Consider the following 12,785-nt stretch of genomic DNA (forward strand, 5'->3'; position numbering starts at 1 on the left):
TTGATGAGAAGTATTGAACGAACAATTAATAAAAGCAAGGATACTGTATTTTTGATGAAATGAAAATCTCTTTTTTTTGTCAAGTTTACTTATTTTTGCATCAGTGAATTTTGTTTAGGGGGGGCTAAATTGTGAAGGAGGCTTAGTAAATTTTTCCTTCTGAAAAGGGGGGATAATAGGAGAGGGGGCTTAATTGAGAGGGGGGCTTAAAAAAGATTATCATTCACGATAATTACCACTGAGGTGTGAAAGTATGATCATCTAGTCCCAAGCTGTTGTGGCCTATTTCTAAACATTATGGCTCCAGTCACCCTATCATTTGCCACGGCTCTGCCCCATTCTCTCTGGTACACTTTTTAACGATTAATATTTAGCTCAGTTTGAAGTTTTCGCAATTTCTCTTATAGGGAGATTGGACTACTCGACTTGCCTTTCAGCCTTTAGGGACTAGCGAGGAACTAAATTTTGTGTAAGAAAGCATGCCGGATTAGAAATTGCTATCATCATACGTGATGAAGAAATGGGGAGCAACAAACTGACACCAAACCTGATTCGTTGTTGCGACCCAACTACAAAGAAATGTCTAACTTTTTAAAGAATCTTAAGAGATACACAACGCACAGAGTCAAAATCGACCCTATACTGTTACATACACTTTCCTGTGCATAAAAGCAAAAGACCACTTATTTACATTTCAATTTCGAAATAATCTTAAATCTTTGAAAATCTTAAATGAATCATTCATCTATCTGTAATATTCTGCTATTTAAGTACATTTGATTATTATGCTCGCTTGCCGCTTCCTAGCACTGTCGATTTTACATTAATGGTCATACCTTCTGACGTCAGTTCGTTTCAGAACCTTTCTTTACCAGCAATTTTGTGGATGACTATAACTGCTCACTGCAGTTACCAGAGAAGAAATGTTTTGCCAGACCTACTTTACTGAATTTTTACAAGACATCGAGGAATTGGTTCCTTCTGACGTCAGAGCTGAATTCGCAGAAGTTAAAAACCCACTATTGTTTGCCCGCCACCATTAGCCATTTTCCTTCCGCGTGCATTAAAGATAAAACAATCTTGAATCATTTTCTAGTAGCTAAAATGCATTACGTAAATAACTTCACGCAGATTATAGTAATTAGTTTAACATTAACGTCACCATTGATATTTTTGCAATGATTGCTACAAAAGATGTTCATCATGTCACTGTTTCTAAAACATTGAAAAGACAGAGTTCCAACTCAAATTTAAAATTTGGGATGCAAGGGCCTTTTTCGCTGGTAGTGGCAAATAGTAAAATATAATATAATGTCATGTACCTATTTTTCTCACTGACGAAACCCTAGCGTAGGCAGGGCCGGAGCTACTTGTGTTCTTGAGGGGAAGGCAGGGGCGTTGTGGGAACTTTTCTAGGCCGGGAATATCAAGTTTTTAGAGGCACAGGTACCCAGGGTAAACATTTTGGTGCTGACTGTTTCTTGTTTGTCACTTATAAAATATTGGAAATGAGTGTCAAGGAGGCAGGTGGAGCCTCACTTAACATTTAACCTTTTTTCTCACAAATCTGATATTACAAACGATAAAAGAAAAATCCAAACAAATAGAAAAATCCAAGGGGCCCGCATGAGAACTTGTAAGGGGCCTACAGGGAAATTTCCCGACAAAATATAAGAAAAAACAAGCAAACATAAAACAGAAACAATTGAATTTTTTCAAGCTGAGAGAAAAGACAAGAACAGCGTTAAAATGTTTATTAAAATGTAGTCACAATTACAGTGGCGACCCCAAAAACTATTCTATTCTTCCTCTGGCACTGCCTAAAGGCAACTCAGCTTAGTTCCACAACTCCACAAGATGATGAGTTCCACCGTGTTCATACGCAGCCAAAAATATAGAATACAAACAAAGACCGAGACACAACTTTTGTTTGGGGGCCAGCCCTGACAAATAAGTATAAAAACAGCCATATTTTACAAAACAAAATGGGGGCAAGCCCCCCGGTATCTCTCTCCTATACAAAGATTTTGATGATTCGCAAAGTACATTTCCAATCTTGCAGTTTTCCAATATTAATTCAAATTCAAATTTCTTTTATGTATATGAAAAATTTTGGACTGAAAGTATTGAAGGCGATTCACTGGCTTATGATGACACCTACCGGCGGAAACGAGGCTTTTAGCTTCGTTGGCAGGAAAACACAGCAATGGCAGGACTGAATTTAAACATTGAAGAGATTTCGGGTGAAATCCAAAAGTCGCTTGATGATGAGCAGAGTAATAGCCAAAAGTCTACTTTAATAAACTGGATTCAACGGAGGAGAGCCACTTTACGACCATGGATGGAGTTTGTTAATACGAAATCTTTTTCGAAACCTAGAGACATCGCGCAAGTTGGAAAAAGAATCGTCAGCAATGTAGATACTTACCAAACTAATTACATCGTCATTTGTCTCTTCCTATCAATATACTGCATGTGAGTTATATTCTTTAATATTTTGAAATTAGACATTGAAATAGAAAAAAATTTAGTCCGTCAGCAGAACAGAGGTGTGCTGTCAGACATGACTGCAGAGTACGGCAGTTTCCAACAAGATCTTGGGTGTGCAAGAGCAAAATTTCAAGTGTGCCAAGTCAGGCACCGCGGAGCGTTGAGAAAAGTGGGGGTCTTAAAAAGTGACGGGGGGGGCTAACACCATATAAAATGTGGCTTTACTGGTAGTTTATTACTTACTATTTGGGATCTTTTGCAAAAAGTGGGGGGCTAAAGCCCCCCCCCTGCTCTGCAGTGCCTGCAAGTGTGCACTTTGTTATAATTGTGCACTTCAATTGTGTATATAGTTGCCACAACATTGACGAAGATCAGAAAAGTTAAACTTTCTGAAATTTGCCTTTCAATATTGGTTTGCTTGAATGGTGTTTTGACCATCTTCCTTCCCCACATAGAGGTGCATATCAACAGCATAGCCATAACACAGAGAATATGATTTTCATAATGACTGTCTTACATAAGCCTAAACATAAGTTGGATCATTATTTTTCATGCACATTTTATCTTGAAAGTAACCTCCAAATTGGGAGTGACATCAAATAACATCAAGCAAATGGCCACGTGGGGGAACCCATAAAGTATGTTTCATACACTATACACTGTATGAAACATACTTAATGGGTTCCCCCACAAGGTTCTTTTGATTTATGTCCCCTCTCCCCTGTAAAAGCTGATTACTCTTACTTTTTGGGCTGACTACCCAGAATTTTGCGTACAATCTTGCACAAAATATTTGACCACAGATGAAAAATTGAAAAAGAAAAAAGATACATCTAGTTTCCACAACTTTTAAGAAGAAAGTGTAAACTTTTGTTAATTGAATTGCCAAAAAAATTTTGGGAAAGGCATTTGTAGCATATTATGAGGAGAAATTGCACAAAGTACAGGCTTAGCTACTTATGATAGCTGAACATGAAACTTATGATGTGATAAAGAAATTAATTGATTTTTGTAAATTATATATGATGGAATGCTATTTTCACAACAAATACAGGCTTAGGTGTAACTATAAAGATAGTGAATGGAGTTCAGTTGAATAAAGTTTCATGCCTTTGTACAAAATTGTTAGTGATTTAACCAGTAGACAGTTTTACCAGAGAAGCAGTATTTGTATAAAAGGCTTTATAGCAATTCAACTCTTTTCCCTTCATATTACTTAATATTTGTTACAGAATAACTTCACCATTGCTGCTGTTTGCACTAATAATTTCAGGAGGTGCCTGTCTCTATATTGCGAAAAGAGGCAGAGGACAGAAACTAAACATAGCAGGTTAGTAATTCTTTAATAGTACTCACATACCTATTTTATGGGGACCATAATTTGAAGGAGATGACCTGAATATAGTTTTTGGTTGGGTACTTGGGATATGTTTCTTCTTTAAAAAGTTACTGCAATATTGTGAAATAATCATTTTCACTGTGTTTTGCTTTTTTGAAGTGTTATTACAATGATAAGCAATAAATTCACCAAATATTCATTTCAGGAAGAGAATTCTCGACAGCTGAGCAATATGCTGCTGTACTAACAATTTCACTTCCATTGCTCTTCTTTGCATCAGCTGGTTCTGCAATTTTCTGGATAATTGGTATGTACTCATCATGCCGTATTTAATTATTATGCAATGGAAGACCCATAAAACCACAATGATTTTACATAACAATTTTACATTTGGAAACTCTCTTCATCTTGGTAACAGTTATACAAACAGCCTTCAAAACTAATCATTCTTAAGATACAGTTAGCCATTCTTAAGTTATTCTTATCACCTTTATATATGCAGTACTAATTATTGCAAATTTTCAATTTATGATCTCTCTTCAAGTAAACTTTCTTGCCTTTATATAAGTCAGTAAAAGACCAAACTTTCAGACCAACTTTTAGCAAGTTGCTAAAGAAATTGGAAGAAATATTGAAAACCTGCACTAGTATGAACTGACAAACCCTAGACACTAAACAATAACAAGAAAGGTTTTTATTGAAAACCAGATAAACTTGTATGGTCTATATGTAAGTCTCCAACTATTTTTTGCAAAACCTTGCTATTCATCAAACTTATTTTTAGGAGCTTCTGTTTTCATCATCACCTTGCATGCATCATTAGTGGAGCCTACAACACAGGAACCTGATATAGAACTTGATGAGGTCAAGTCTGTCGGGCCTTAACCGAAAACCCTCCTGTCAGCACCGACTGACATACTTACTTACAATGACCAGTTATTTTTTCACACTATAATATTTTATTTAGTTAATTGTCAAGTTTTTGCAACTATGTTCTATTTAGTTAATTACAAAGACCTGTTATTTACAAAAGTGGAAGTAAAAATCCCTTTCAAAAGTGAAAACAAACTTGAAATGAAAAAACAATTCAATGTCATTTAACTTGGCTACTACTCCTATTTTGATTCTTAATTTTTGCTTTATTGTACTAATCTTGGGTCCTTTGCAATATACCATTGTTTTCAAGTTGTATCATTTCTTTGATTATTTTTGGAACATTGTTCAGTATTGGTTTCAACAGGTACAGTCCCCAAAATGTGGTGATGAATAACATATTTTTCTCTTGAAAAATTAAAGATTATGTGGCTGATTTGTAAATCAATCTTATCCCAAAACCATTCCCCAGTATCCAACATGATTGCATAAAGAATGATTGAGACTTTTTCCAAATATCGCATTGCACGTAAATATGCAAAATTTATTTTGTTGCTACCAAAGACCAGATGAAAGGGTCAGATGTTGTTTGTCTTTGAAACCAAGTTCCAAGTGGTTGCTAAGGTAGGCCAGTCAAAAGAAAGAAAATAGCCCATCTATATAAACTGCAAGTTTTCAAATAAAAACGGTTTCAAAAAGATTTTATGAATAAAAATTTGCTTGGAATGACAGAACATCCAGCTTATTTTTGTTAACATCAAATCACGTAAAACTGAGCTTTAAATTTAAACTTCACAAAATGACTATTGTATAATTAAAATGTAGCTATATTATTCATACATTAAATACAAAACCAAAGAAAGTAAAATCCCTTCTAAGAACTTTGAATAACTTCTATATTAACCCTCTGTTTTTTATCGTCTGCATGCTTACACCAGAAAAGCTTTTCATGAAAAAACCACCGTTAATTGACTCAAACTGAAATGCTTTTACAGACCTCAAGTGCTTTAATTGATCTAAAGTTGTTATAAATATATTTGTATTCTTTAAAAGATTGTAAGCTTGTGTATTTATTGTCTATATAAATGTTGACTAAAAGCACCAGACCCTGTTTTTGCTATATATCATTATGTGCAAAAATCTGTTACCTCTAGTTGCTGTTCTGTTTCTTTGTAAATACCTAGATTCTGAGATTTAATTTAGCAATCTAATCCCAAATATAGTTTGTAAATCTTTTATTTCATTTCTTTTTTAAAAAGAATTAGGATTACTAATTCTTTGTGCAGAGCATAATAAAAGCAGATAATATTTTTTTATTTGACTCTCTTCATAGTGAATGATAGAGATGATTAAAGGTTGATTATGTGACACTTTTGTGCAGAGGGTTAAATAATATTTACTAAAATTCTATCTTTATAAACTATACGATAAAGGCTAAAAACTGTGGTGACATATATGTCACTAAATCTACATACAATTGGCAGCACTATTATGGTTGTGCAAAGTTATCAAATGGGATTATGTTTCTCTGTGCAAATTAGAGAACATTCTTTCTTTTTATTTTTTCATAAATTCTTTATAACAAAGTTTATGCTTTGAAATGGATACATAAAGAATGATGTATAAAGAGACTGCTTATGAAAAGGTCCAGATAAAAACGTTTTTCTAAATTTCAATGTGACTGACCTGTTTCAATCACTTGAACATTGGAAGTAAATTCTTCACCGTGTGGCAGTGTTAGTGGCACATTCCAAAACTTCAAACCACCTGAAAAATAGGTTTTATTCCATGCATGTTAGATATACACATACAAATTATCTCTTGCACTATATTTCAGTCATTTTTTAAGATTTTCTACCGATGGTTAATATAGGTGGCATCTCCTGCAAAATTAAATGTTCCAATTTTCCTTTCCCCCTCCAAAAATGTCCCCTTACATTTAACTTGTACAATTTATAAAAGAGTCAACCAATTTTTAAAAAAATCATCCATGTGTAGGGAAGTATTAACCTAGTTACCATGCATGATATATCAATACTTTGTTGCCCATAACAAATTTCAGTAAAATGATTTTTTTTCTATTATCCTTAAATACATTAAATAAATATATGTATTTAATAAATTGTAACAAGTAGTGAAAGACAAAGGTCATCAACTACAAACAGCACTTACAATTGAACAGTTGTAATCATAGACATAAGAAACAGGGGCACAGAAGGCATGTGCCCCCCCCATTTTTCAGAAACAGGATTAAAGTACTTATTTCAAGCTTATATTTATATATCTATATTTTAATTCTCTTAAGGAGGAATGTCATTCAGCAGAAACTGGTTTTAAAGGGGGCCTCTAATAAAAATATTAATTAAAAGGACACAAAGTAAAATTTTTTTAATTAAATTAAACTAAAAAACCTTCTTAACAATGTTCAAGACCTATCGAAAATAATGTTCAAAATTTACAATCTAAAGAAATCTAAAGAAATCTAAAGAAAAGAAAAATTTTCTCTTTCTAAATGGTTTTCCTGAAGCTATGGAGAGGGGTTGTCTGCTTAGACTCCACTAAAAGGCTATTCAATAGCTTTGCACCTTTTAAGAGAAGCATTTCTGACCATTTGCTGGACTTTATATTGGTAAAATAAAATCGGTCTCTGTTTTGCCAAGGCTGTGTATTAAATAGAGGGATTTTGCAACATTCAAGGCAAACTTGTTGCCTTTGAGTCAAGTGCCCAGTTTTCTTTGGTCACTATTAATAGCCTCATTCAGCTGAGTTAAATCTCAGACTAGGTGTCATCAGCAAACATGGATACAGTTGAATCTTGGATAGCCTGTGAGAGATTGTTAAAATATATGAGAAAGAGAAGCGGGCCAAATTATGCGCCTTGTGTAATACCAACTTGAAGAGATGTTCCTTTTTTCCTACATGGGCCCTTCTAATTTTGAAATGCTCCCTATGTCTATGGTTACAATGAATCATGAGCTTTGAAGTGATTTCTTCTTTGATCATCTTTACCATCACGGACAGCCTTTGGTAGATGTTTCTAATAGCGAGGCAAACAGGGAATGAATTCTACTTAATGTTTTCCTGTAATAAAACTGAACATGCTCACCTTATAAAAGCATATGGATTTTCAGCTCGAAAGAAATATACATGAACTTTAAATTGCAACTTGAAAGCGAAGGCATCATCAATGCCATCATCCTGTAGAAAAATTGAAGTTAAGGAGAGTTAATGAAATATCTGAGTTTTGTTTAAGAGGAGAAGGGAAGGCAATTTCTACCTGTTAACATTTGTTGTGAGCATATTTTAATGAAAATTACTGTATGTATGTCTGGTCCAGTGGACTAGCCTTTTATGTTTAGGAATGAAGTCTGAAAGTAAATAAAAACTTTTAGGAGAAAACAGATAATAATGGTTTATTGCGTTTGGCAGTCTCAGATAACCAGAAACCAGATATTTACTGTTTCATTTGCCAAAATATTAAGCACTGTGGTTGCTTAGGATGGCCAATCTTCACAAAAATCGAAAACATAAAAAATCTCAAAGTTGTAGATGAAACTTTTAATCTTAAATAAATGTTTCGAAATTCAATCTAGATACCTTTGATGGCTGTGAGACTGTGTATCCAATGAGTGGCAGACTTGCAACTGGTTCATCATCCTTTAAATTTGAATAAACCTCTTTAAATAGTTATTTGTCAAAAAAATTTTATCAAACTGATATATCAGTTAAAATTCTTCTTTGCCAATACTTCATACAACAAGCAAAAAAGATTTCAAAAAAATTTCTGTTAGAAAATAATAAAACGATTGAAAATGGCAGCTTATGTAATGTCTTCAAACATTTTATGTTAAATTCCTGGCTGACATTTGTTACATCAAATCTGGAAGTTCTATTTTCTGGCATGATATCTTTCATGAGTAATGATCAGCTTTAGGATAATAGAGAAATGAGGATCAAATTATGAGATACTGCAGATGAACTGTAGTGGTTTTTTGTATAAGCCACAAAGCACCGTCATCCTGCTTGAAATGCACAAGCAAACCTGCAAATGCACTGTCGCCAGGAGCAGAGGTGGCGCCAGAAATCTTCCGACAGAGGGGTTGGAGCTTCCGACAGGGGGGCTAAAATGACTCAAATAAGCAGTTTTCGTACGTTATTTTGTCAAATTTGCTCTGACAATAATCTAAAATTTCCTCCGATGGGGGGGGGGGGCTAGATGCTTCTGACAGAGGGGCTGTAGCCCCCCTAGCCCTCCCCTGGCGCCACTACTGGCCAGGAGCAATGGTTAGGCTATGCATAGGACCTGGTAACTAGTAGAACATTGTGTAACCAACCTCGCAAGATCTGAAGAAGAACAATGAGAAATTTGTGAACACGACCCAGAGGCGTTGCCATTTGGATTGACTTTCGAACCTTGTAAACAGTTCACCACTGAGGTTATTCTGTTGAATACAATAAAAAATAAATTCAGATGACAGAAAGTTTAAACCCAAACTTTCATCTAAGATATGATGTGGATATGAGAAGTAAAGATGGTGTTAGTTCGCTATATCCCAGATACGGTTGGACTTAATCGAGACTTAGTCGAGATAAAACAGAAAATTACATCAATTTTCAGACAAAGGAACATTCAGTGGAGAATGAAAAAGAACCAAAAAACGAGGTGATGACAAAGAAACCACCGACGACAATGAATATATTAATATTCTGGACAATAATATTTTTAGTGGTCTGGTTTATACTTTGGTTTAATGTTTAAGAAAGAGTTACTAAGCAAAATTGCCAATGTAATTAACTTACTAAACGAGCTTACAAAGCTACAATACGAGCTTTTTGTACGGCAAGTTGGATGTGATTTTCATAACTTTTCCCCTCGTATAAGCCCCCATCTAAAAACTGCCTAAATTGAAAAGCCTCTAGGAAACTTATACGAGGATTTTCATAACTGCAAAGTTACTCTTTATCGTTTACTGGCTGTGATACAAATAAATTCATTTAATCTATGCATAATCCATTTTTTCCTTGTGCAATTTACTTACATTCTTGTTATTATAGAGTTATATTGAACCGCACGCAATTTAGTGTATATATGGCTGTGATACAGACTGTATAACAGAATTGGGACATGGTCGATAGGTGGTATGGACAGATACCCAATCAAAGATGCCGTCCAAGAAAATAGGTGTCTCTTTACCTGAATCGAGGTTTTGTATTCATTCATGCCTATGCTTGTATGCCTGTGCCAGCAAACCCGACGCGTGGACAAAGTTCTAGCACGTGAATGATTTCGTTCTAGTGTGGAGACGTCCTCTGCTGTTGATATCTCCTCGTCTTCTGATTCTTCATCTTTCGAGCGACTGTTTATTGTGATCGTCGTAGGGTAATTAGCAGCAGATAATTGATCTTTTGTGGAGAAAGAAGAATTTAAGAAAATGTTTGCCTACCTTCATTGTCAACAACCTGAATCATGATTTTCATCTATTTAGGATACACTCACTTCTTTTATAACAAACCGTCTATAAAAACCATAACCTGACCACCCTCAAACTTAAAAACCTTTTGAAAACCCATCATATAAAGGTGGGGCAAAAAATGATACTTCTCAATGGATCTTGCTTAATTGACATAAATGAACATAAATAAGAGCTCGGAAAAATAACCAGTACGGCGACAACAAAGAAATATTGCTAGTGGCATTTCAATTTGTTTTTCAATTGACGTGACATACTAAGCTGCATTTCCAAAAATCAAAGACGAGTTCCTTGAGACTAATTACGTGTTAAAATTTCATGTTATCTGGTGTCACATTTTAGGCTTCTAAGAAGTAGCTCTTAAGAATATGGCATTTAAAAAACCTTTTAGAACTGAAATCAACAAAAAATTAGGAAACTGCACGCTAATCCTGAATTTGTTTTTTATAACAAAATGAGATAAGGGTGATTCACTTTTGCACTGCATACCATACATAAATTTTGTGCTCAATTTTTGTACCTATTTCTTGATCTCTTTGTAACAAAGTTTGAAAACCCGAATTTTACCACAAAGATTGGATGACATACTTGCACATTAAGCTATACAGTACTTAAGCACAAAATTGGATTGGGCATACACGACATACAAGGTATAGCAGACAAAAAACAGTGTCGTTTTATGTCTTGAGTTTTCACGTGACATCTTCAATGCCAAAAGGCTGACGAGCCTATACAATGTGATCTTGAAACATTCTTAGATACAACAGCAACACAAAAATGTGGCAAATCGATGTTTAAATTACATTACTCTTCTTCTATATCGTCGCTGCAAAATTTATAGTTACCTTTGCAGGAATAGCAAGTGAAAGGAGAGCTGCTATCATCATTTGCTTCGGAGTCGCCATTTTGTTTTGCATTGCAAGTCGAACAAAGGGCCTGAAATAGAAAAAAAATGACAAGAGGTTGTCTTTTCAGCTCTAAACATGCATCCGATAACACATGACTTAAAAAATAGCCTCTATCATAGATTCTAACACCCTAATAGTTATATTTAACATTATTAGGTTCAAGCAATCTTTTGGTGGTACAAAAATTAAAAATGGCTTTTGGCAATGAAAAAATGGCTAAAAAATGAAACATTTGAGTAAACTAAAGCTTTTCGTCTGACACTCTTCAGAGTATAAAACGTCAGAACATAGATCGCAAACTCTACTGTAGGAAATACATATTCAAATGTTTAAAGGCAACATAGAATTTAGAGCTTAGAAGTTAAAGATCAAAATTTGCATAAGTATTCCGACAAAAGCTTAATTGTACCATTCTTACCTAAGGGAAATAAAGAAACCAATTATGTTTCGGGCCTGGAACAGCAGCACTGCGTGGGATACACAGTTAACTGCCAAGAAATATTTTACCATATGAAAACATAAAGACGCTTATTGCAAAAAGTTGGATGAACAGATAGTGGTACCTTTGATTTGATCTTGTTTACAGCTGTTGCCAAATCCTGTAGAGATCAGATTCGAGAAAACTAACATTAGAAAAGTGCTGTTATATCCATTCAAACCGACAATGTGTGCAAGGCCATCGTTTCATTTAGGTGTTTAGGAACTTGTCTTTAGTAAATGAAATCTAGAATTATGAAGACAAGAGTCCGTTTTCCAGTTGGATTGAATGGTTGAATGAAGAGACAATCAAACAGCAAGCCAGTCTATCCTGCCAGGTCATTTCAATATGCACCTGGATGTGAATTTTCATTGGGGTTTACGTTGGGTCATTATCCAAAAGGAAATACTTAAAGGAGTATCAGAGTATCTGTATAATGTGTTCCTTTTTTATGTACAAACTTGGAACTTTGTATAACGAAAAGACGTATTTTGTTAATCTTCGGTATAAAAACCAAAGGCAGATGCGGGAATAAGAACCTGGGCGACGCACAAATGATACTAGGAGCCCTAAACAAAAAGTCTGCATGAAAGTCATCTGATGACAACGTACCTCTAGCCATTTCAAACGCTCTTCATGAGAAGTGGCAGCTAGATGAACTGGCTTTCCCGAAGAACTGTGTACGGTGAATGTGAATAAGCCATGCATTGAAAATCCCCCCTCCTCAATCTAAAACAAAAAAACAAACGTTTTTTCGTAAGACCACATTTGAAAGATTAGGTTTTTATGAAATTTTATTCTTTTAATAAAACTAACTTTGAATGAGAGGTCAACTATAAAACTATAAACCTAACTATAAAACTACTCAGCTCAACAGCTAAGATAAATGAATAAAGAAATGTAAAATTGCTAGTTCATAATTTATCGTTATTAAAACTATTTATATCTATGTGCAAATTTGACTGATTTAGCATACAAAAAGCAAAAAGTAGTTTCAATATCATAAATTTTTATTCTTATTTTCTAATCAAGAGGTGTTTCCATTTTCATTCTTATTTGTTTATTTGTTTTTCAATTGCTATTAATATAGTTTCTTATTACATGCATGTTGGATAAAGTTTGATTAAAATAGTAACAAGCAAATCGAGAAAGAATAAGAAAGAACTTATTCAATTATAAAGAAAAAAACTTTCTAACGTTGATCAAAAAGACGAACAAGGAAACTT

The 12,785-nt window shown here is 34.4% G+C and overlaps 3 protein-coding genes across 3 annotated transcripts in view; 1 reads left to right on the plus strand and 2 right to left on the minus strand.

The window, feature by feature from the left end:
• Positions 1-961, minus strand: part of LOC135684238 (protein Aster-C) — a 31,774-nt gene extending 30,813 nt beyond the window's left edge. The window contains exon 1 of the mRNA XM_065199703.2: positions 837-961. The gene's annotated coding sequence lies outside the window, so the exon portion shown is untranslated. The remainder of the gene's footprint in view (positions 1-836) is intronic.
• A 1,204-nt stretch (positions 962-2,165) lies between these two features.
• On the plus strand, positions 2,166-7,183 carry LOC148957293 (prenylated Rab acceptor protein 1-like). The gene is made up of 4 exons (XM_089115590.1): positions 2,166-2,475; positions 3,723-3,820; positions 4,035-4,136; positions 4,614-7,183. The coding sequence occupies exons 1-4, from the start codon at positions 2,207-2,209 to the stop codon at positions 4,712-4,714; spliced, it is 570 nt and encodes a 189-aa protein (XP_088971716.1). The 5' UTR covers positions 2,166-2,206; the 3' UTR covers positions 4,715-7,183.
• Positions 5,360-12,785, minus strand: part of LOC135684234 (FERM, ARHGEF and pleckstrin domain-containing protein 1) — a 32,944-nt gene continuing 25,518 nt past the window's right edge. The window contains exons 28-35 of the mRNA XM_065199693.2: positions 12,172-12,288; positions 11,645-11,680; positions 11,019-11,109; positions 9,897-10,105; positions 9,037-9,144; positions 8,300-8,359; positions 7,809-7,900; positions 5,360-6,469 (exon numbers count right to left, since the gene is read on the minus strand). Coding sequence (XP_065055765.2) covers positions 6,424-6,469; positions 7,809-7,900; positions 8,300-8,359; positions 9,037-9,144; positions 9,897-10,105; positions 11,019-11,109; positions 11,645-11,680; positions 12,172-12,288 — 759 coding nt within the window. The 3' untranslated portion in view covers positions 5,360-6,423. The remainder of the gene's footprint in view (positions 6,470-7,808; positions 7,901-8,299; positions 8,360-9,036; positions 9,145-9,896; positions 10,106-11,018; positions 11,110-11,644; positions 11,681-12,171; positions 12,289-12,785) is intronic.

This window comes from Rhopilema esculentum, unplaced genomic scaffold (assembly GCF_057945365.1).
Source record: "Rhopilema esculentum isolate cy_ngs unplaced genomic scaffold, ASM5794536v1 HiC_scaffold_34, whole genome shotgun sequence".
NCBI classification, from domain to species: Eukaryota; Metazoa; Cnidaria; class Scyphozoa; order Rhizostomeae; family Rhizostomatidae; genus Rhopilema; species Rhopilema esculentum.

Excerpts from the sequence above, each read along its gene's own strand:
- LOC148957293 (XM_089115590.1), top strand. The coding sequence starts at position 2,207 with ATGGCAGGACTGAATTTAAACATTGAAGAGATTTCGGGTGAAATCCAA. Across the intron at positions 3,821-4,034 it reads ACAGAAACTAAACATAGCAG|GAAGAGAATTCTCGACAGCT; the intron begins GTTAGTAATTCT and ends TATTCATTTCAG. Across the intron at positions 4,137-4,613 it reads TGCAATTTTCTGGATAATTG|GAGCTTCTGTTTTCATCATC; the intron begins GTATGTACTCAT and ends ACTTATTTTTAG.